General features: G+C 36.3%; 1 protein-coding gene across 10 annotated transcripts in view; it reads right to left on the bottom strand.

Annotated features, from left to right (window-relative positions):
- The window catches only part of mtd (TLD domain-containing protein mustard), a 312,338-nt gene that overhangs the window by 34,170 nt on the left and 253,110 nt on the right, over positions 1–25,058 (bottom strand). For 7 of the 10 annotated variants that reach the window (XM_074184319.1, XM_074184321.1, XM_074184323.1 and 4 more), the window contains 9 exons: positions 17,710–17,783; positions 14,879–15,083; positions 10,582–11,028; positions 9,444–9,633; positions 9,153–9,315; positions 8,699–8,929; positions 7,452–7,591; positions 5,090–5,220; positions 1,322–1,554 (listed from right to left, as the gene is read on the bottom strand). In XM_074184319.1, coding sequence (XP_074040420.1) covers positions 1,322–1,554; positions 5,090–5,220; positions 7,452–7,591; positions 8,699–8,929; positions 9,153–9,315; positions 9,444–9,633; positions 10,582–11,028; positions 14,879–15,083; positions 17,710–17,783 — 1,814 coding nt within the window. Of the gene's footprint in view, positions 1–1,321; positions 1,555–5,089; positions 5,221–7,451; positions 7,592–8,698; positions 8,930–9,152; positions 9,316–9,443; positions 9,634–10,581; positions 11,107–13,620; positions 14,151–14,878; positions 15,084–17,709; positions 17,784–17,899; positions 18,131–25,058 lie in introns of those variants that run through there. The other 3 variants (XM_023159274.2, XM_023159275.2, XM_023159276.2) reach the window with 3 other exon arrangements.

The following is a 25,058-nucleotide window of genomic DNA, read 5'->3' as shown; positions in this document are numbered from 1 at the left end:
TTCTTGTCTCTTGTTGTATTCCTTCCTAATTTAAATATCTGATACTGACTGACACTAATAATAAAACTAGAGTACCTCGAAACTTAATCAGAAAGTGGTTTTGAAATTGTGACAATTTTTTTTGGTATCCAAAATTGTTTTCAATTTTGTGCTACTCCATCCCTCACGACTGAACATAACTTCACATGTTCCCGAAATTCAAATTGCGGGATAAAAACGAACTCTGTCCAATAACCGCAGCAATTTTTTGCGATATTTCAAAGGCGTTTGATTGCGTCAATCATAAAACTTTATTAAAAAAACTTCATAAATATGGATGTAGAGGTGTAAGGAACACTTGGTTCGAATCGTACCTTTCAGGTCGCCGTCAAATGGTGAGGACAACGGAACTCTCGGAGAACAGGGCCATTGAATCTGGTGTACCACAGGGTTCTGTGTTAGGCCCTTATCTGTTTCTGCTATATATGAATGACATGTCTAGGATTAAAATATCTGGTAGCATATCTGATAATAGGCTGAAATTTGATGAACACCTTAACCAACTGAAGAGTAACATCTCCTCCGGATGTTATGCAGTTAGAGTGGTTTCAAATGAGTTGGGTTTTCATGTCGCAAAGACCGTTTACCATGCACTAATTGAATCTCAACTACGTTATGGAATACCTTTTTGGGGAGCATGCAACTCATCCCTTCTCTCTTCTGTATTGATATTACTAAGGGCACTAAGTAGTCTCTGTAAAGTCAAACCCAGAGAATCGTGCAGGAATTCGTTCGCTGCTAATAAAATGTTGACAGTCATCGCACTTTTTATCTTAGAGACGGTTTTTCTTATTTATAAACATACATCGAAGTATCGAAGTTCAACTTTGCTTCTACTCCTTATGCTACTTGTAATAGCAATTATACATTTAGACTTCCCATCCCAACTTCAAATTTAATCAAGGATTCCATATACTATAATGGTGGTAAATTTTTCAATCATTTACCATTAGAAATGAGATCTGCAAATTTAAGCAACATTCATTTCAAAAAGGCGGTGAAGAACCTACTTGTTGATAGACCCTATTATAGTTTGCAAGAGTATTTTAGCGAATCCTTTTTTCATTCATTCACACATTTTTGGAACTTTTTTATATCTACATTTATACTTTTTTAGTACTTTTTCTATATTAACATTGTATTTCTTGGACTTCGTCAATAAGATGCAAATCAGATTTTGATTTGATTTGATTTGAACAGCGATTTGATCCTACTGAATCTTTTTTCTTTCCACAACCGAAGTGTCAAAAATGGTAATACAATAAATGATATTCAGACTCACCTTTTCCTCATCTACTTCTCCATACAAATGAGGCACCCATCCTTGGATAAACTTAAACAGCTCATCGACTCTGTTCTTCGGCACGCTGAACCAGTACTCAGGCCGCATCTTCTTCTTTCCGTACGACATCAACGGAGTAGATCTAGGTATCGGCTTGTTCAATGGCTTACCCATTCTCAATCGGAGGTACAACGGAGGATCGTCGCACGATCTTGCTGGCCTCGGAATCAATTCTGGAAAGAAACAATGAGGATCAGAAAACTAAGTTATTCTTGGAGATTCGACAATATGTACAAAAATGCGCCAGAAATACCTGAGATCTGAGATGTTTGTTACAGTATTGCCCTACGAAAGACAACTCTCAGAATTCACACCTTGCTAGCTAAGGATTAACGGGGTCTTATCTTCTAGCGTGCCATTCCTGACATATTTTGAATAATACTTGATCGATGACAAAAAAATGTTTCTGACATTACAGATATGAGTACTATTTATAATGCCGAAAACCTATGAAGAAGAGGTTTTTTATTTATTTGTGAACAAGTATAAGGGCACAACATATTTTCGGACGAGAGGAAAAATTTGAAACAAACCAAGCAAACATATTTCCCCTTCTCATCTCTGTTTCCCTAAGTCCATCAGAAATTGCAATTTGAAATAGTATTCTAGACATAAAATCTGAATACAGGAAAATACTAGTAAGTTCAGTGACGTAGACATTCCACTTCAGCTCAAGATGATAAATACATTTGAAATTGTCTTTACAATTACGGTTCGAAAACTCCTACCTCCATTAGAAGGTCATGTCAGGTAAAGTTGCTATCAGTAATTGGTCAAATTTATTTCTGAAAGCAACTGTTCATAAATCCTCATGACTTGTGACTTATGATCTAAACCTGGTGTTAGGAATACACCCCAAGTGAGAAAATTTAATATACGTTGAAAATGCATTGGCAATTTTTGTGATTGGTCAAACTTTTATGACACTTCCTTACGAGTTTTGTGATGAATATTTCCAATATTATTCCAATTTTATTTTGGAATTGACATAAGTGGACTATAAAATTATTTTCTCTTTTTTGCCAATTTTTTGTTTATGCTAAATAAAAAACTGTAACAAATTGTTCTCTTTGTGATTTCTGGCGCAATGAAGAAAAGCAGTTCATATGAGATTGGTTCCGATTGAATTATCTTTCTGAAATTTCGTCAAAACATTAAAAAAGATAAAATAGATGTACGTTTACCTTAAATCCATTATCAATAATACAACAGAAATATTCTACATCAACAATTGGAACCAAACTTGCAAAAATCAAGAAAACAAATCACAAAAGTGGAGCGGTGGTTGTATTAGTGTATGTGGAGATGTAAAAAAGTGTAATGAGTGAAATAATGCAGTGCGTGACATGCAGAACCTACCAAAAAAATCTAGCCCACGATATGGGGAACGTACTGCAGCAATTGAACAGAAAAAAAGGAATGTACTAATAAAATAGCTACATCAACCAATACTGTGTTTGTTGAATGATTGTTATCATGTTTTTCACAAAAAACGATTATTTAAATGTGGGCGTTAGATTTCAATTCAAATTTGTCTATGAGCGGTGGTACTCATAATAATGAAAAATGTTTGCTAATTGAACAACATTTCAATAATGAGTAAATGAACATTTTGGTTGGATAAAACATTTCAAGACTACCATATAACCATATATTGATAAGGTTTTTCAAAACTTTATTATTATTATTTTAAAATTGGTCTTTATGAACGCTTTCAAAATAATAAGAAATAATGATTATGAATCTTCTGGAATTCTGGAGGCTTGAATAATTGGAAAAACTTTTCTAACTCAAGTTTTCTTAGAAAAAATGTAGTTAATAAAATTTAATTGGACGTGTTTTATGAATTACGTTCTTTTTTGGATTTTTTTGACTGCATTTTTTCAAGGAGTCAATTTTTATTATTAGTAGTTCAAAAGCATATTACTCATAATAGTTTATTTATAATCGAAGTTTGTATAAATACTCTAAACCTGTTTCAGTGGATTTTTTGAGATGATAATACTGCTGGGCTTGCACCAAAGTGGAGCAGTGAACCGGAACAACTTAATTGTTTATTTGGTATACTGTATTCTGGAATTTTGATAGCTAAGTTTATAAAGAAAATTGAGGGACATTATCGGTCGGTACACTGCACAAAAATGTTGAAGAATTTTAATAAAAGAGATAATCTTTATTCAAATCCAACTTATGGAAAAAATTATTTTCTAAATCATTAGCAATGTATTCTACATTTCAACAAATATAAGTAGTGAGTCATGTCGTTTGGATTTTAGTCAGTGCAAATATTCAATGAACAATCCTCAAAAAACTATATGAATGTTTTGTGATTTTGAGAAAATAAAAAATATGCCTTTCTACTGATTTCTTCTTCTGAAATATTTGCGATGAATGTATTTTATATGAAGAAATTCCATACATATCTCGTTTCACTTATATTTTTTGCTTATCTCAGAAAATCAATATAAAACATTTTCTCCTGGCTACCCTAACAAAAACAGCCAGTTCCTTGGACATATATTGAGTTTAGAGTAGTTTTGATTTGAGAAGTAGTTGTTTTTCGCAAGCAGCTGTAAATTTTGTGTAAAAGCTATTTTCCATGTTTGTTGGTCGTAGCCTGACGTTTCATCTTTGACAACGGTTTACATTATCAAAGGCTCTGAGGTACTAAGGAGTTGGTTAGAACCTCCTGTCTAATTTTCCATCAGTGATAGGCTTGTCTTCTTTCCTATTTGTTGAATTAGATGACCTGATACGAGAGTTATCGAATGCATGTGAACATAATTTATTAGTGTTAATTCTCTCCTTTTTTCTGTTGGAATTATTTCTGTGTTCCTTAATTTCTACTGCCTCCCTATATAGCCTCGGATAGTAACTATGAGTTCTATCCAGGGCTTGAGCCACTTCAAATCCAGTTGCACTACTGCTAATTTTTCGTTCAGGAGACAATTTCTCTTATGTTCGAGGAGCTGTGTACTTATACACTTCTCTTCATTGTTCCAATGTGAATTCCTGGTGTTGCCAAAGGACCACTGGGGTTTTAATCTGATCTTGAATTCCCCAACGATTTTCGTTCAATGTCAGCTAATGACTCCACAGGGCACCTAAAAACATCCAGGGTATACCGAAACCCTTGTAGCCGACCTTCAGTCTCTATTGGAACCACGAAGAGAAGTATAAGTACCCGTTCTCTGAACATGACATAAATTGTCACCTTGTGCGACAAATTAGCCGTAGCAGAACATGCACTTAGAAACACAGGAAATTTCACACAAACAGTTAATTACCATTAGTAAAATCTGGCTACCTTCACTTAATTGGCCTCATATCAGGAACGGAGCTACACCTATCACTAATGGAATTAATCAGGAGATTCAAATCAATTCTCTAGTATCTACTTTGAGGACGACCACATTTCGACCTTTGCCTCATTTGACATTTGTTGATAATGTCTATCACAGCCGTAGACAGAACGTCAGACATAAAAACCTGCATGTCACGGCCAACAAAGATAGTATTATGTATTAGCTAGAGGAGGTTATTTTTTTGAATTTCATTTCAATAATATTTTTGGATATTGAACAGAGAAGATTTGTCATGAAATTGAACTAAAGATTGTTTGAAGTGTTTAATTATGAATTATTCTCGTTTATGATTACATATGACTACTAACCCTAAAGTCCTAAAATGTATGCGGTTATTACTTACTGTCGAAAGAGACAAATAATTCAGGCATATCTTCAACAGAAACCATTGATCTGTAGTCCAATTTTGGCGGGGGTACTTTAGTTTTCGAACCTTCTGTCGGTTGTCTGATGAATGTCCCCACAGACGAACGTCTGAAAAAGATATCCAATCGATCAAAACCTGGAAATATTGAGGAATTCCGCCGAAGGGGTCTATCACAGTTGAAAAATTATGAACGTAGGAGCATACTGCGGTTTTGGCAAACTATATCTAGAAAAGCGATAATGTTGTGTTTATCAATGGTGTTTTGTGTGTGTATGGTGTAGATTTGAGTAATAATGGGGTCTCTGAAAACACATTTTAATATGGCATTGCAAGATTCATTCATAACCATCAAGAACTTATGAAATGCTAATGCAATCATGTAACATTTTGTTTACTCACAACCCGTTTCGATTATGAATACGAACCATTATTTTTCTTTCATAATGACTAGCCATGTATATTAGATATAAATTGAAGAAAAAGGAAAAAGAAAGGTGTGGTGAAAGGAGGCAGTAGTTGAGATAATGGGAGGAGAAGGAAGGGAAAACGGAAGCAAAGAATGAGAAAACCACAAAGAAGAGGACCGAATTTGAGGAAAAAAATATGAGTAGAGGAAAACAGGAAGAATCAACTGAAAGGAAAAATATTGATATTCGACAGCACAGCAAAATGAGGCTAACCATCCACAAAGTTAAGACAAAATGAATCGAGAAATATTTATTTTTTTGATATATTCGAAATTTCATTTTTCAAACTGGCCAACTAGAAATTATATCTGAGCAATCTACAATCGCACTGATAATATTAGGATTATCGTTTTCACTCTGGAGCAAACTTGTAAACAGATGTCTTGAGAGGAAGCCACAACTCTAATATTCACAAAGAAATTCGAATAATTACAAAAATGGAATTCAGATTCTTGATAAAAGTGCAGAAAATCCAGATTCTTGAAAAAGATACAGAAAGAAAAGGCCAAAGACGAAATAAGAAGAAGAAGAATTATGAAGTACAACTATTGATTTACCATATGTAGGTATATAAGTACCGGAAATGTTTAATAAATATTATTGTTATCATAATTATTAGACGAGATACGGTAAAAAATACTCAAGAAAACAGGTCATAGCTCAATGTCAAATCGAAAATATCACCTTGAAAACATATCAAATAAGTTAGTAGAGATAATATGAAATAAATGTTCTTGGGGTCAAAATTCATAATATTTTATCTGTTAGCACTGTATAAATATTTTGTTATACACAGGCCGCAATACAACATACTAATAGAATTGTGGGAACATTCTTATCCTCTCCAATGTCTTTGTTTTATTCTATATTCCATATAATGCATATCCTTCACTTCCGAGCTAAATGTTAAATTAATTATTTCAGAGACCCCATCAGTTCACAACAGGTCGTGCAATAGCCACCAAAACACACACATACCCCACAGCCCCCACCGATGCGCCAACCTGTGCCCCCATGGCGCCCACTGTAGCTCCCATCGCCCCGACGGAAGCTCCGACCTGCGCCCCCATCGCTCCCACTTGAGCCCCCACTTGCGTACCGATGGCGCCGACGGAGGCTCCCATGGCGCCCACCGATGCCCCGACTTGCGCCCCCATAGCCCCCACGGACGCCCCCATAGAACTAATGATGTTAGTCGGGAAAAAACTACTGCCCGTCGACGCTGACGAACAGTCGGTGCGGGGAGAATCGGTCAGTGGTGGACCGCTGCTACCCCCGGAATGGGGACCTCCTGATCCAGAACCGCTGTCTTCGGAAGGTGTCTTGTGGAAAAGGCCGGTGCCAAAGTCCACCAGGTGAATTGGCGAGCTGAGCAAGCGTTAGTGGCAGATTGTTAGATGGTTAAATGCTGCTTCTGTTGCGTAATCAATTCAGTAGCATGACTTATTGACACGTGGGACCTTACATTCATGTATAAAATTCCATATTCATTCACCACCAATCTAAGCAGCATATTTGAATAGTAAAACACTATATGGAGAGCATTTTTATTATTTTTGTTCTGGTTTCAATAAATTAAGCTGAAGTATTATCAAAGGGAAATCTATCAACATCAGCAATTTTGCAAATTCTACGCTGCTGCAAGACTTTTCATTGACAGGAAATATGGTCATTCACAAGTCTACCTTAATAAATCACAATTTATGATCGAACGTGAAAATATATCGATCTATTATTGAAAACTAGAAACAAATTTAAAATCAGAAATAACTATGAAAACTAAACCAAGTACCCAGTGTGTCAATAAATTATGCACCAAGTTTATAAGGATTAACCTTGAATGTGCCACTATTGACGATCATCGAACTTACCTTGAGAATACCTTGGAGAACATCGAAGAGTGTTGAACATCTGCGGCTGAATGAGGATGACTAGGAGGTTTATCTTCATCTTTGTCCCCTCCGAGAGTGGTTTCAACCCATGACAAGGGGTAGGACAGTCTTTTTAACATCTAAAAAATAAATAGATTTCATAAATCAAAATTTTCTTCGGTGTTTCCTATCTTTTCACATCAATATTGTAGGGTAACTAAACTGAACAGAAACAGAGCTTATGATGCACTGTTTGGAACCTTTGGTGTAATAATGAATATTTCCAATAATATTGACAAACAGAGCTGTTATCACGAATTGTGTCAACATTTTAGAAACATTCGGGATCCTTTGATTTTTTATCAGAGGCAACATTTTTTCCGGTATTTGTGAGTCTATCACTTGCATCCCCCAAGTGGAGGGAAGAATAACTTTTCGAGTAACTTCACAAAAGAAATAAAGAGGTGACAAATCTGGCGACAGTGATGCTTCTCCTCATTATGCATAGAACATTCACCAAATATTAGCAACAACAATATCGATGGCCCTGAATTGGGAGAAGAAGCAGCATTGAAAGGCCTCGTAATGTTGACCCAGTTCCTGATAACGGATCATCAGTTGAAAATTCATTTTGGTTTGCCAATTATCCAAACCGATAGACAGTCAGCTGTGGTTCACTAGATCACCTGACATGCAGCCTTCAGATTTTTGAGAGGATATATAGAATCTAAAATGTACGTTACGTATCTTCATACGTTTAATTTAAGAATCTTCAGTATTCTGTTCAATCACAAATGATTGCTAGATATTTTTATTCAAATGGCTCGGTTAGTAATGTCAATTCGGATTACTGATTTCCTTAGAATTCCATACTATACAATTCTTTCAATACCCTTGTACGCAATGCTGAAAAATTTAATAATTTTCTAGAATATTTTCATTTAATATGTCTCCTGGGAGACAAGTTGTGTAAGTAACAAACTCAACAATAGCTAAATGTTTATTCAACAAATATGCACACAATTCATTAACATTTTTATCTCGTTATCGGTGAGCGATTTTTTTCTGGCTCATGACGTTCATTGTGTTGAAAACATTAATCGCATTTGACATTTTCTAAATCTAGGTACGACTTGAATATTGAGACAATCAGAAAAATGAATAATCAACATATAATTACTGTTAAAAAAAATCTGATTTTAGATAATTACTACCATTATAAATCTCCTAAATCAAAAATAATGTACCTTATTTTTTCTACTATCAGCCTTTTCTATTTCCTCTTTTAATTCCATACTGCTGGTGGAAAGTGCAGGTAATCCAGTTTCTTCCGAACTGGAATCCAAACTGAAAGACACAGAATTGGTTTTCTTCCTTCCAGGACTTTCCGTTTCGGTGGTAATACCAATGGTGGTTGGGGCAATAGTAATGGGTGGCACCCAATCCTTAGATAATACGATATCTGCATCGCTGTATTTCTGTAAAATATCATCAAGTTGAATATAATTTAAAATGAATATGACGAAACTCATGAACTTTGAGTTCTTAAGTTCCCTATTGAGTTAATGAAACTTCAATTATTTTTGTTCTCCAAGTTGTCTTCGTATGAAACTAACATTGTAGATACGGCAATCGTTTTCAGAAGAACATTTCGATATAGTTATATCGATTAATAGATTGCAAACATTTTTTTTTGTTTACCTTTTTCTGTTGGATTGGTAAAATGGGAGGCAGACTAGTTTCTCTAATATCAATCCCAGAATCATGACAGCTTTCTTTATTCAAGCTATTCTCTTCTTCATCTACGTGTTCTTCTTGAAGAATAGCCGATGAAATTGCTGGTAGTTCATCTGTGTCTATAGACCTGAATTAAAAAATATTACTCAATAACAATTATAAAAAACAGACTACCATCAATTTTATTTGTATGCCCCTACTCTACTCAATGAAACATTTTATCCACTGAATAACTACTATACTTTTTCAACTTACTGCCTATCTCTCGAAGGTATTGCCCAGTGATGATCCAGCAGGGACTTCCTTCTCTCTTCTAGAGCTTTCTGCTGAGCTTCGGCATCGTCCAAATTCGTCGGGGTGACCAATTCTCTTTCAAAAGCTTTCGGGAAAGCGTCTCCTTCTCGTTCTGTACAGGAACAGACAGACTCAGCGTCATCGCCAGCTACTACAGAGGGGAAAAACACCGATACGTGACTACTACTCACGACATCAAACAGAGTTCTTGGATGCGTTCAGATTCAAAATATTATAATATAGAAACGATTTTATTTCAATTCATATCCTAAGAAAATTCTGAAGGAACATCAATTGAACAAAAATTAAATGAAACAACAATGTGAACTGAAGAAATGAATTGAAAACTCAAATCATAAACAATATCTCTTTTGCGATTTAGGAATGCAGGTTAATATGGCATATTGCAATCAAGTGAAATGGATATCGAAGATTTCAATGGTAGTCTTGTACTATAAGACCTGATAGTACCATTAGAGTACTGTCATCATGTGATTTAGGTATCATTCTATTGAACTATATAAATAATTCTTTCTTTGTTATTGTTTCTACTTTCAATATTGTTTTTGAAAAAGCAGAATATTACTTAATTACTCAAAATACTGAAGCAACCAATTAATCTTATCTACTGAGACATTTTCAATAAACTGACCGCCAAGACACAACTATCAAACTGATTTGATTTCCAATAAACTAGTGAAGAAACGCTTTTCTCGTTAATAGACAGGTCAAATAGACAGGTTTGACATTGGAACAAATATCCAACTATCAAAGGAAAAAATGGTTTTTGTTTAATTTTTTTCTTATAGGAATCAAAATTGGTGAACCACGGGCCCCTCGTTGGGCGCCAATTTGTATAGTTACAACTCTTATAGTTTAGGTTAACCAGGATATAGTGAGGAAGAATAACTTTAAGGAAGCTGTGAATCAAATTACCGCGTTGAGTGGATGATTGAATTTATGTGAATTGTGAAAAAGTTTCATTCAATAACAGTGACTGGTTGAACCGAACACAGAAAAATACTGAATTTGTGTTCTACATTCAAATGCAACACAGATGAACGCACCCTGAAGTCATGCATACGTGTACAAAACTCACCCAATTCCGGAAAAGTTTCGTCTTTCACCATCAGAGAATCTTGGTCGGTCTCCTTCTCCGATTTGGGGTAGTAAATCTCCGGTTTCTCCCCCGTGCTGGTTTCCATGTGGCCTACCCTCATGTGGGCGATATCGTTGTATATGGCTGCGTTGACGACGAACTCCATGGGGGCGATGACGCCGTAAGCTTCAGGTCCGTGCTCGATGACCAGAGGGTCGGATACGTTCGGGTCGAACATGACCGCGTTGGGAGTGACGAGGAGCACACCGCCCACAACCCCTTGGCCATCCGTGATGTGACGGACGTTGATCTTGAGGAAACGTTCGCGAAACACGAACGACTCCGAGTCTTCATGTTCGGTGCTGCCACCTTGCGTATATGAAGGTGTTCGAACGCGTTCCACGTGACCTGGTTTTGGACTGACGGGACGCAGGTTTTCAAGCAGTTCTGAAACGAAGCCCGTTACGGTCGAAATTAGATACATCGTTTACAATAATTCAGTTCTTGTGATGCACTGTTTGGAACCTTTGGTGGAAAAATGAATAGTACTGGAGTTCTATCCCAACACCAAACCGTTATTTTTAACACTTCGACACTTGAAACACGTGTCTAGGTGTTAAAAATAACGGTTTGGGGTTTTGATACAACTCTAGTAATATTCAATATTTCAGTTCGGCGGTATTTATGGTACGAGACTCAACTCTAGCGAAACACTACCGAAATCTAGCGATTTGAAAATTCAACTGATTGAATAACGTGGTGCCTGCGTGTATATTAGAAATGAAAATATTATCAATGACCTGTTTCAATGAAATCTTTGAGTGGAAATACTTGAATGAAAAATTGCAAACAAATTATCAGGTTTAGCTAATTTATATCCGATAATGCAATCAAGCGATGATTGATATTTGTCTAAAAATTATCTAAATGATGATATTTTATCATTTGCTAAATAGTGATGAGAACTGATGAAAGTTTCCCAGATAAATACTACGACCAATCAACTTTTACTTCTTCTTTCATTCCTACTCATTGTCAATACTCCGTATTTATTTATAACCATTATTATGTACAGTTAATGTTAATTTAAGCCTAAATTGAATATTATCCATAAGTCACTATTTTGTTTTGTCAAAATATATTGAGAAGTCATCATTTTTCATTTTTACAAACATAACCCACAGTCAACTACAAAAAAAAAACTTCAAAGTCCGAACTACTTCGGGGCTCGATTTTTACAAAGCTTATCTATGAAATTTCCTTTGGTTGTGTTATCAGTATTGCAGCATCGAGCTAGGATCGATGCACGCGATTAAAAATCATATCCAAAAAATCATATCCAATTCTAATTTCATAGGCGATTTGGTCTGCCTGATCATAAATCATAAATAAATTTACTTTCGAAAGTATAATCTTCGTTATTGGGATAGCAAGTTCAACGATAGCTCCTTAGACTTTTGAGGCTGATCGTAGAGAAGCAGCAGATTTTTTTGAGTGCACCATATGGTACTAAATATCATCAAATAAATTGCTGCTGGAGATGTTTATGTCAAAATTATTCCGATGCAGTGACTATATGCTTAGTTTCATTATTGATTTCTTCCCAGTTTGAACTCGAATTATTACTTCCTTCATTTCTTGTTTTATGAAAAATTTAAGAGCGAATTGAAATAGTAAATGAATTAGGTGAGATCCTCCTGGAATGCGTCAACCGTAATCCAGCTTTGTTCGACACCACATGTTTCATATGAATGGGTAGGTGAATCTTCACTGAAATGATTGAATTCCCAATATGACACCTTAAATTTATACCCAGGAATTTTGGGTAACCCTTATTATAGCACCATTCTTTTCGGAAACAATAAAAAGTTTTGTTCGGTTTCACTTTCTAGTTCGAAATCAAATACGAACCCGAAAAAGGTCTTTTTAAGGACAAAACACAAGCGATACAGGAAAATCCTTAAGACCTGTGCGAAAGTAGTAATTCACATTGCATTTTTTTTAACATTGCTTATAGTTTTAATGTCAAAAATATTTACTGGTTGCCAATATAACTAGAAGAAATTTCCAATAAGGTGCCACTTTTATGGGGAGGGGGTAGTTGACAAGACGTTGATTCTTAAGTAGAAATGGGTCCCCCTGAAAACTGAAGTTGACCTGTTTAACGATTTATTTACAACCTCAATATCAAATGATTTATTGAGAGTCGCTAATTTCTACTGGAATGCTCTATATAAGTGAGCTTGAAAGAAAATAGGCTAAACATTCGTTTTGAGGGCGATTTTGAAAAAATGTTTCAGTGTACTTACGTATTTTGATGCGTAGATTACGAATCCGAAAGAAAAAAGCGGCGTTCTCCCTTATTTACAAAGTTACGGCCCTTCAAAGTTCAGAAAAGAGCAACTTTTCAGCCTTTTTTCACAAGATAAACTATTTGAAAACACAAACATTTATACACTAGGTCAACTTTACACCTGATTCCTCCTTGCTTGACACTTTTCACTTCAACAATCAACATTTTTCCAATAAAAATGTTAAAAAATTAACGGAGCTGCTTTTTGGTTATATATCTGTATTTTACGTTTTTGAAGTTAATGGCATAGTTGGTACCACTGATGCTGTCAATATGCCTATATTTAAACATTTTTATTGGAAAAATGTTGATCGTTGAATTAAAAAAGTGTTAATTAAGGAGGAATAACGTGTAAAGGTGACCTAGTGAATAAATGCTTGTGTTTTTAAATAGTTCATCTTGTGGAAAAGAAGGCTGAAAAGTTGCCCTTTTCTGAACTTTGAAGGGCCGTAACTTTGTAAATAAGGGAAAACGTCGGATTCATAATCTACGCATCAAAATACGTAAGTAACCTCGAACATTTTTTCAAAATCGCCGGGTGGCCTCAAAACGAATATTTACCGAAAATAGTTACAAACGAACTGGATAAATTTATTTGCATATCTTTCAAGTCGTGACCAATCCAATCCAATGCAATTTTGTAACACAAAACTTTCATAACATACACGCTAGTAACCACCACTCACTGTACACAAGGTTCATCGTGTCAAGTTGAAAACAAAAGTCAAGACAAAAACATTAATGACGCGGTCACGCTTATAAATAGATGATTTTTCCGAAGTCACTCACTGTAATCGATAAGAGTCAGGACGCGAGAACGCCAAATTATAAACCAACTGCCATAATAATTACCGATGAAACCGATTGAGACATGGAACAAATTGTTTGTAACAGTTGAAAGGAACTAGCAATGTATGTACACAATGAACTGGTGTGTAGAGGTGACAACCCGGTGTATAAATAGCGCGTTTGAAATAAACCAAATCGTGGAATATTCCACATTTCCATATGGTCGGTGATAAGCGTTCGGCAGTCAAATGCACTATTTGCATAACTACTATAGTTCAATTCGGTTTGTGATCGACGGTATCGCGTTTAATGACTTCAAAATACGGTTGAAATGGAGTCCGGAGAATATTTATTTTTTAATTGTAGCACTAATCTAACCAGTCAAGTAATAACGATAAGAAAACCACAGGACCCTGAACAAATGAAAAACCATTTTATAATCTCTTATCTTTGTCGTAAAGAATTCACGGACAGGGCCGGCCCTGATTCTTTGTCACTACATTTGACATTTGTTCGAACCGAATGACTAACTTTTTGTAATATTTTCGATGAAGTTGATTATTATTTTTATCTCGTTAGTTCAAACAGCCGAAACGTAAGATAACATAAAATAAATAAGTAGAACGGTGTGTAAATAATTATCGCTAATGCATTTCTATATTTATACAGGCTGATATTTGAGGAATTGACAGTCTCAGCTTTTGCACTACAGGTCACTCAAGTTTTGGGAAAAAAACGTTTAATGATAACTTTGGTATGGCCCCTGATATCTGCGGCATGTTCTATGAATCAAAAGGCATTTTTGCTGTATTCTCGCCAATGGTGTTTGTGCGGGATTTGAACTGAAACATTTTAAAGGTGAAATAGATACGCCACTGCGTTTTCTTGAGGTAAAAATTATCTGAAATCCTCATATTGCTTCAAACATAACCTCAAATAACGACTTCTTGATTATATAATACTCTGTATGAAAAACTCCGACAGTAACGTTTTATAAATATCAATAATATCGGTTCTATCAGAAAATATATATTTTTACTCAACAATATGGACTCTGAAATAGCAAGTCACGTCTTCGATTTACAGTCAAACCCATATCATCATAAAAACCCTATTCATCGTGAGAAAATTGAAAAAAAAAATTGAATTTCTTACCCTTCTCCTCTGGTGGCAGATCGTCATGTGAATCTTCTACGGGAGTGGATCCTTCAGATTCGTTTTCTGGAATCTCTCGACTGGGAACATATATTTGTTGACCGGGGAATATGTAAGGGGTCGCTAGCCTATTCAATTTGGTTAGCTCTGATGGGGTTGTATCGAATCGGGCTGCTACAGATGTCAGCGTGTCTCTATCTGCGACCTGAAAATTCACACATGACATTTGATATGTCGTTTCCAATGGCGCGTAAATTGGGCTAAATATGTCAAAGGGTACACTGGGACACTTGATGGCCCACAATGATATCTACTACTGCCAAATATTTTTTCTTATTAGTCAGTGGGCTATGCTTGAAGACTGGCCGTAAACAAATCTAAAGTAAATGGAACTTCAAACGTTCCAGCCAGTCTCTATATACCTACACAGTAGGTTTAATGGACTGACACCTATCAGAAAACAACTACTCCCCTGGCTAATACCACGAAGGGCGTTGGATTATATCCGACAGGCGTCAGTGCAGGAATTTTCACAGAAAATGTCCTGCATATGCAATTGGCAATACAACTGAAAGAGTCGACCTTCAATTATGGAACGGGCACACTTGCACACTTGCACACTTGTTCGCTCCAACTTCGGAAGAGGAATGAAATACTCTGAGAGATTTCCGATTTTCAATTGTGGAATATCATTGACTTCAGGTCGATGATGGTCACTATCTTGCACTGATGAGTGGCTAATAAGCCCGAAACCGGTCTGCAAGTGTGCCCGTTCCATAATTGAAGGTCGACTCTTTCAGTTGTATTGCCAATTGCATATGCAGGACATTTTCTGTGAAAATTCCTGCACTGACGCCTGTCGGATATAATCCAACGCTCTTCGTGGTATTAGCCAGGGGAGTAGTTGTTTTCTGATAGGTGTCAGTCCATTAAACCTACTGTGTAGGTATATAGAGACTGGCTGGAACGTTTGAAGTTCCATTTACTTTAGATTTTTTTTACTGCCAAATATTTTCCTTTCGAAGTGAGGGGACTATCGAATATTCATTTAAAGGAGAGGTGAAGCAGAGGCATTCTCTGTTAATCTTCGATTTTCAAGTTCCTTAATTTTCGTGGCCTGATACCTATTAGTTATTTTCGGTTGTAAATAATAGGTGATGTTGTAAATCATACCAGAAAGAAAATAACGCCGGCCGCCGCTGGTAGCCATAAACCAGGCGTGACGTGGGCTAAGAGCGCGCGAGTGCACGATGATTCCCCACCAATCGAGAAGCAGGAAGAATAATGCCACCGACTTCGACAGAACTTCGGAGAAATTTGGACATTCGATCACGATATTTAAAGGCTAGCCAAGGGGATATCTAGACAGCCAAGTGGACGTTACAGTGCGGTACGCGAAGTGATCTAGTAAGGCGATACACTAATAATAGTTGGAAGTTTTAGTTGAAGTATTTGTGTATTTAAAGTGAAATAAAGTTAAGTTTGATTATTCAGTGTAGTCAATTATTGGTGAATCCACGAAAAAAAAAAAAAACATTTGGTGTTGGAAGTGAAATAATTGACTGAAAATTTTCTGTTTTATGGTGAAAACAAGGAGTGTCGATTACGACGAGATGGAAAAGCTTAAGAAAATAATTGAATAGAACTGGTCGATACTTGATGAAAATCCATATTTAAAAAACTAATAAATAGAGTTTATTCTATGATTTTCACTATAAGGGTTTCACAAAAACCGCGACACGTGTTTCGCTATACAATAGCTTCTTCAAGCATAACTGCTTGAACTGCATAACTGCATAACTAATTGAAAAGGTAATCTGGTTCTATTCAAAACAGAAAGAATCCAATGTAGCGCTCTTAAGAAAAAATAAAGTTGTTGACGGTGGGCGGAAGACGAAACGTCGAATAGCAAATCTGAAAACACCATTATATAGCAGGGAAAAAACGGGAACGTGGAAATGCAATTTATTTTCGAATTCTTCGAAAAATGAAGCCAGAAAAAAATTAAAACCATTTTCCGAAATTTCTGTTTTTTCTTGATATCTCCGGATATACTCGGAATTTCACAACTTTCTCAACGGCATGTTGTTAGTCAGGTAAATGCGCAACTTTGCCCCAATTTAACAACCTTCCTATTTCTCATAGTTTCCGAGATCACGATGGTGAAGATCGAATTTGAAACACCCTGAATATATTTACGATGTTATATTTTTATAATTATAATATATATAATAATATAATATATGATTTGTATAAAGTCCTGACGAAGAAAATACAAACTTCTGAAAGTTCCGACTCAAACGAATGAGTTCTTTCAATTTGGTCAACCAGCACGCAATCCAAATTTTTTTCAGTATATTCAATTACATGGTAGAAAACCTTTTCCATAATTCCATAATTATTCCATGATTCCAATTCGAAATATCGTGATATCAACATGAATGCAAGCATGTTAGGTCAGGCATTTAAGTTATGTTGGGTTGAATAAATAACGTCATAATTCCGAGTTGGAATTACGAGTAAAAAATCGGAATTTCCAGTTCCGAAATGAAATTCGGGATTCTACAGAAGCACCAAGTTTTGTCTTCAAATGCGTGATCAGGGGACAAAAATACGAGAGTCTAATTACAAATTTTTCAAAAACGAATATTCAGAATACTCATCGTCAAGAAAAATGAAACAGAACCACTTTTGAGTGTCACTTGTAGAGGATTTGAATCACTTTTTCGATGTCTCACTTAATACTGAGATATTCAAACTCAGAAACGTTATATATTAGAAAAACTCATTGTAAATATATCCAAACAACTACTTGCACATTTATAACTCACCGTGTATAGTGTCGTATTTTCCGGCGGTCCAGTTTTCCTCCTTTCCGTCAAACTATTCGTTGACCCATCAAGATCTGGAACGAACGAAAAGCACTCTTTAAAATAAACCAACATACCTCGATCTCGATCAAATACATAGTTATGCACAAAGAATCGAACAGTTACGATAAACCCAGATAAAAAAAATAACCTTTCAACCATGTTCTGCCATTCTTGTAAATAATAACAGAATCCGAGATATCGTCGATTTTGGTGTAAACGATAACCAGTGACGTCGATAGGCCCACATAAGAACTCATCACTTTTTTTTTTGTTATTTTATTAATGGTGTTTGTTGTAATGTCTCGAGACTGAGAAAATCATTATCGAAGCAACTGAAATTAGATGCGGCAGTTGGACATGAGACCTTGACAACTGCTGGATCATGACATTATGCCACAAGATTCATTTCAGACTCAGCGTTTACCCCACCACCCCGCTATATTACCTATCAAATTAATTTGTCGACGAATGTCGAATGAACTCGAAGTAAATGTGACGATAACAAATCGATTGGTAATGAACTTCTTCAGAAATTAAAATACAACGAAGATGTTTGTTCGTGAATTTTATGATTTATAATTCATCTGGATTATAACTGATATTTTTGTATTTCTTCTGCTATCTTTATATTACTGGCTCATATATTATTGGGTTGTTTCAAACGTTTTGTCCGTTTAAATGTCGCGTGTGCCTCTTTTCAGCTTATTACCATATAATGTCGACCAATTTTCGCCAATTTTTCTCTACGAATTCAATTTGAACCAAAGCGCTACCGAAACAGACCAAAAGTTAACCAGGCATTTGGCAATGATAGTATTAATGAACTCAGTGTTCGACGTTGGTTTGAGAAATTTCGTTTCGGAGATTTTAGTCTCGAAGATGAACCCCAAAGTGATCTACCTACTGTAATCCGGAACGAGGATTTGAGGATCCTGGTGGAGACTGACCCATCACAAACGGTGCGTGGGATGGCGGAAGAACTGGGCGTCAGTTACCATGGGCGTCAGCTACCTGCCTAGGAACCTATGCGACTGTATTTCAAGCGGAAATTTACGCCATTGAATTGTGTGCAGAGAGACTGGAAGAATCCAACCTCATACACAAGTCAATAAAAATATTCTTGGACAGTCATACGGCGTTGGAAGCTCATGACTCCAACCGAGCAACGTCTAAATTGGTAGCAAATTGCCAAAAACGCCTCTCCTCGATAGGAAGATTTAACAGATTGTCTCTGGTTTGGATTCCTGGCCATACTGGCCCAACTAACCAGCTTCATCGGACCAGAACCTGTCATTGGCATCGCTTAAGGCTTTGCCAAACAAACATTGAACACCTGGATGGCAAGAACATTGATGGACTTCTGGCAGAATCTTCCAGGATTGGCTCACTCCAAGGCGTTTATTCACCCTTCGAAGCTTGATACCAAACAGTTGTTGGACTACAGTAGGGATGAACTACGATGTCTAACAGGCCTTTTTACAGGTCACTATCATTTGAATAATCATATGCAAAGACTCGGACTGTCGGAAGACAGTGTGTGTGTCGCCTCTGTTTGGAAAATGATGAAACAGCAGAGTACATAATTTGTGCCTGCCCCGCTGGGGACCGAATCGGGTTTTTAGAGTTCGGCAGGGCCGTACTCGTACCACATGATCTGAAAGACTACTCACCATACAAACTAATCGGCTTCGTTAAGAAGCTGGGTTTATGTGGTCGAGTGTGAATAGGTGTGAGCCACAATAAATCCTTGCGGGTTGCGGTGGAGAATCGAATAGACCCACTCACTTTAGACCTAACCTAACATAACCTAACCATGTGGTTTTTGATGGTTTGAAACGTACTGAAAGGTCAGAAAGGTGGAAAAGTGGGTGCTCCACGATTTCAACGATCGACAGAAATTGTTGCTTCTGAGCAACCAAAACGAACATTTTTTCAATCGGATCGTCACATGCGATGAAAAGTGGATCCTCTACGATAAGAGGAAACGTTCAGGTGAGTGGTTGTACATCGATGAGCCACCCAGGTACTTTCCAAAAGCGAAAAACCACCAAAAAAAACAAGGTTCTTTTATGGTGGTCAGCGGTTGATCGGATTCAATATAACTTTCTGCATCCGTGCCAAACCATCACAGCAGAGCCTACTGTGAGGAAATCGACGGAATATACCGAAAATTGCGTCAGCAGCAGCCGACACTGGTCAACAGAAGAGGTCCGATCCTCATCCAAGACAACCCCCGTCCGCACGTTTCACAAATCACCGTCCAAAAATGAAACGAATTGAGCGTCGAAGTTATGCCTCACCCACCATACTCCCCAGACCTCTCGCCAACCGACCATTATCTTTCCAAGCACTTCGATGACTTTTGCCAATTAGAACCCAGCAAAAACGGTCTTCATCGACTTCACCGAATCCCGAGCACTCAATTTTCATGCTGATGAAATAATTCGATTTGTGTTACGTTGGCAGAAGTGCACTTATTCAAATGGGGTTTATTTCGATTGAGTTGAATAAGTCTTCACTGAGATATTACAGTTTAAAGTAGACTCATAAAAACGGACATAACTTTTTCATGGGCATAGAATCTTGTTTGATTTTCCATTATTTTTCTGCATATTCAGATAACGATGTCAATATACTTTTGGGTCGTAGGTATTGTTTCAACGCCACTATGTGTGATGTATGATTTCCATAGTCCTAAAGTAGAATATAAGTTTAACCCTTACGCAGATGCAAGTCATCCACATGCAAATCGTGAGAAAGTGAAAACAATGACCCAAGTGGGAGGTACTCCGCCAAAAAATCTTCTATGGCCTAGATATTGATTATGATTGGAATATTTCCTAACCTAGCCCTATATAAAATAATGGGACAGGAAAATAGAAATCTTTTTATTTTCGTAAAAGGCAAAGGCAATAAATACGTATATGGCTTTTGTTAAATTAGTTTTTTTGACTTATATGCTAGATGGATTCATGGGTTCATGGGACGTTAAAGCTTGTCGCCCACTTGTCCAGCTACAACCAGCATAATGAAGGTGCTGGTCAAGGGAATTTTATTTGAAATCGAGCGGTGATAGAAACATGTCTATTACTAGCAGTTCTGACGAGAAGTCGTCATTATAGTAGCCGCATTATTGAATGTAGAAGAAAATAGTCACAAAAAGGAAGGATGTGGGTCCATGCCATTAATTCAAAGAGGGCAAATCTGGAAGAGTTTCATCATCTTCTCAACGACCTGAAAGTAGACGAGTAGAAATTTTTCCAGTATTTCCGAATGACTTCAGGCAAATTTTCAGAACTTCTGGATATTCTAGAGCCTGCCTTAACAAGCAACTCACTTTTTCCTTGTCCAATTTCATAGGTACCGTCTGACACCGTGCTGTCAACTGATGGAATAGCAAAACAGAGAGACAGAAACTTCCCGGGCACGTTTGGACAAGTTGATGCTGGCAAGCGCTGGCCGGCGACACATTCACTTGGCCAGTCCGTCACAGCACGTTCCGTTATTTTCCGGACAGGATCGGAGAGCTGGACTCCTTTCCGGCGGCGGACGCTCTTGGCTGTGCCGTGCCGGGCTAGTGGACGGTTGTCCATTCATTTTCATTGTTCCAATCCTATACGTATTTTAACGGGACGGGCCGTGCTGTGCTGTGATGGTCAAGTGGGCGACAAGCCGCTACCTTAGAATTTGAGTTACAGTTGATCTCATGTTTACGCCCTTTGACGAAATAAACGACTGTTTCTGATATTGAAAACTAATTTCACGTATGTCATACGGAAATTCATCACCTTTGCGTATACGTAGAGGTCCTAAAATGAAAAATTTTCCTATTTCCTGTCCCATTTTTTTGTACGACGTTCGGTTAGGAGAAATCCCAATCGTAAGTTCGGCAATAAACCCCCACTTGATTTATTGTTTTCACTAGCATTTAGATAATTTATTGATCGAATGCAAGAAATATGATGTAAACGGTGGCACACAAATCAAGCGAGTCTTCGAATTGATGAAAAGGAGCCAGCAATTTTTTGAAATATGATATTTCAAAGAAACAAAATGAAGCAGCTGATGATCATAGCAATATCCGAGACAATTTTATTGATCTTCGCATTGTTCTAGATCTCCCAATACTTTGGGGGTAGTCGTTACTCTTATCTCTGGTGAATCTCGAACACTTTTCCAGATCAAAATCACAGTCAACCTTGACAACTTTCAAACCTCGTTTTCGCCCATAATTCACCGTTGATTATTCCGCTTTTTACGATAATCGCCGAACAACCTCGTCCGACTCCTGACAGAACTAGCCCATAACAACCAGGAATGTGATATGTATTTTTATTGCGATCCCAATTAACCTGCATTCGTTAGCCATTTTGAAACACTGACGTTGAATTGGTTGCATTGTTGCTACAAAATGACAAACATAAGAAATTTACCTTATTCGGAGCGGTAAATAGATGTGATTCTGGGGCAAGAATATCATAAATTAAAAAAAAATGTATTCTTTTTAATAAATCTCAACAGTGTTCACAGAGGTTTTTTCTGATATATCATATAGGTACTTTAATTATTTTAAATGTGAAACTCAATTTCAGTAATGTTATTTTCATATGCTGTGGCTACTCATGAGGCTTTAGACTTGTTTTGCAGTAATACCTATGCCTTCTTGATTTTTTTGAGATAATCTGTGAAAATAAACTTTCATTTTTACAAGAATATCAAGGAACATATTTCATATCGACAATTTAGTACAACCAAACCTCTAATTATTCGGAAGATATTTTTTTTAGTCGAGCATTTACTCTAAGTGCAATCTAAAATTACATTTCTGTCTTCCTTCTGTTCATAAAGACAAACTTCTCCAAATGTGCTGTAAACTTCCTCATTTAACAAATTCAGTATTTAATTTTTTATTTCTGACCGTTTTTGACAAACCTCACTTATGCCCTCTAGGGATATTTTTACTGAGATATAAGTTACATAACCTTCTTGGCAAATAGTGATTTTTGAAACGCCTGAAAATACGTGGGGTGACAAATTTATTTCTTCATTTCCACAATACACAAATTAGTAGGGACTAACTAGAGTTGATTATTGATATTTTGATCTGGTTCAGGTTATTTTACGCAATGAAAATCAAATCATGGATGAAACTATCCATTTTTAAAATACATATTCTATTTATTCAATTCAACATTCATTGCATATTTTTATGCTTTCACTGGATATGTAACGTATCTTAGGTACTCACCAGAATCAATTCTATTGACCAGGAAGAAATAGATTAGCCATCATCGAAGAACAATTGAACAAATTTCTACGGCCTTCACAAAGTTTAATTAGAAATAAAGCCTAGCAAAAAATTCACATTTATCTATACCCCTTCCATTCCAGGTTCATTTTTGTTGATTGAAATAGTACTTGAAAGTCGAAACAACAATGTTACGGAGTACAAACAAAAAATTAAAGTTAGAATTGAAAATACAAGCAAAAAAGTTCAATCCCATCCGGTGCTAGAGAGGTTAGGATGAAGTTGTATTTAAAACTAAGTAATGTGTTGGTTTTATTCAATGAATGGTGACAAGAAAAGTTAGAATTTTGTTCAATAAACGTTTGATGATTTCGAACAAAATCTAAAACTGATGTTGAAAAATATTTATATTTTCAAATGTATTTATTCTCCATTTTGTATGATGTTTCCATAACTTCATCATCTCACCACCATTTTCTATACAATGTGAATTGTCGTTTGGAAAGTCAAAGAATGAAACGAACAAATTCATTCATAAATGAGAGCCACAACAAAGGAATCAGGCGAACAGAAAAGCATTTTCACGAGATTTTCGCTCGAAATGAAAGTTGATATGAGAAAAGCCATAAATATATAATGAATTGTAATATATAATAAATTACTTTCAATTCGTCGTTACATATAAACTTGTTAGAAGATTGTTCGCGTTCAGCCTATTCCCAAGAAGGCCAAAAAAATCTTCTAATCAACTACAGACCACTCAGACCAGTCGCTTTGCTATACTCAACATATTTCATTCAAAATGAACTTCTTTTGAATACAGCCAAAACTAATTGTATAGTTTTCAGAACAGTTAATACTTCCATCATTATTCCAGAGTATGTGAACATGGGCCTTGAAAAGTTGAACTTTCCATCATGTACAAAAATGTTAGGGGTCTATCTAGATGACAAATTAAACTTTGACGTACATATTGAACATCTTACAAAAAAACTGGCTAGCAAATGTTATGCAATTAGAGTTTTGAGACTCTGCTGCTGCATTAAAAACAGCATACTATGGAACCGTATATCCTTTCCTCAAATACGGAGTTATGTTCTGGGGTGGAAGCACTAACTTGGAACGCATTTTCATTATGCAAAAACGTATAATAAAGAATATGCTTCACATAAACTTAACAGACTCCTGTCTGTTACTTTAAAAAAGTAATAAATTACTTACTTTATATGGGATCTTCATTTATGACAACAAAGAAAAATTCATTATTCATAAAAATATTCACGAGTACTATACTAGAAACAATTCGAACCTCGTTCTTCCTAAACATAGACTAAGAAATACAGAAAGAGGTCCACGCTATATGGCCATCGAACTATACAATCATTTACCACTGACAATCAGAGAAGAAGGCAGAAGGCATACTTTCAAAATTCTAGTTTGCAAGATCTTTTTATAGCAACTTCATGACGATTGCAGAAAACTGAAGAAGGATAGATATCAGTATTAGCCATCAAACTTTTTAAAGTCCTAACAAATATAGACATGATATATGCGAGACTATATTTTCATTTTCATTATACACACATCGGAAAAGTCTAGGGATATTTTTAAAAATGGCAATAATTTTTTTTAGATCGCTTTAGGGAAAAAAGTTGACGGGTGATTATTAAACGAATGTAACTTACAACAAAATTTATTAAATGGTCAAAAATACTGAGTGCGCATAAAAGCAAAACTAAAAAAAAAATATGGCTCTTCTTTGGCACCCCGAAAAAAAATCATAATACAAAAAAAATTGGAATCAGTACAAAGTATGGTCTCCACGCTGGTTTATTACGGCCCTACATCTATCGTGCATCGACAAAATGAGATTGTCAATGTCTTGTTGAGGTACATTTGCCCATTCAGCGATTAAAAGCTCTCTCAATTGAAACGTTGTGTGAATGTTCCCCATATGCGGAGTAATTCTTAGTTGAAGCATACACCACAAATGCTCGATGGGATTCAGGTCCGGTGATTGTGCTGGCCATGGCAATACATCAACTCCTTCGTTGGTGAG

This window comes from Leptinotarsa decemlineata, unplaced genomic scaffold (assembly GCF_025532065.1).
Source record: "Leptinotarsa decemlineata unplaced genomic scaffold, Ldec_3_MD MMD2_tig00026354_RagTag_RagTag, whole genome shotgun sequence".
NCBI classification, from domain to species: domain Eukaryota; kingdom Metazoa; phylum Arthropoda; class Insecta; order Coleoptera; family Chrysomelidae; genus Leptinotarsa; species Leptinotarsa decemlineata.
Note: the sequence above shows the minus strand (reverse complement) of the source record. Positions and strands in the feature narration are given on the sequence as shown.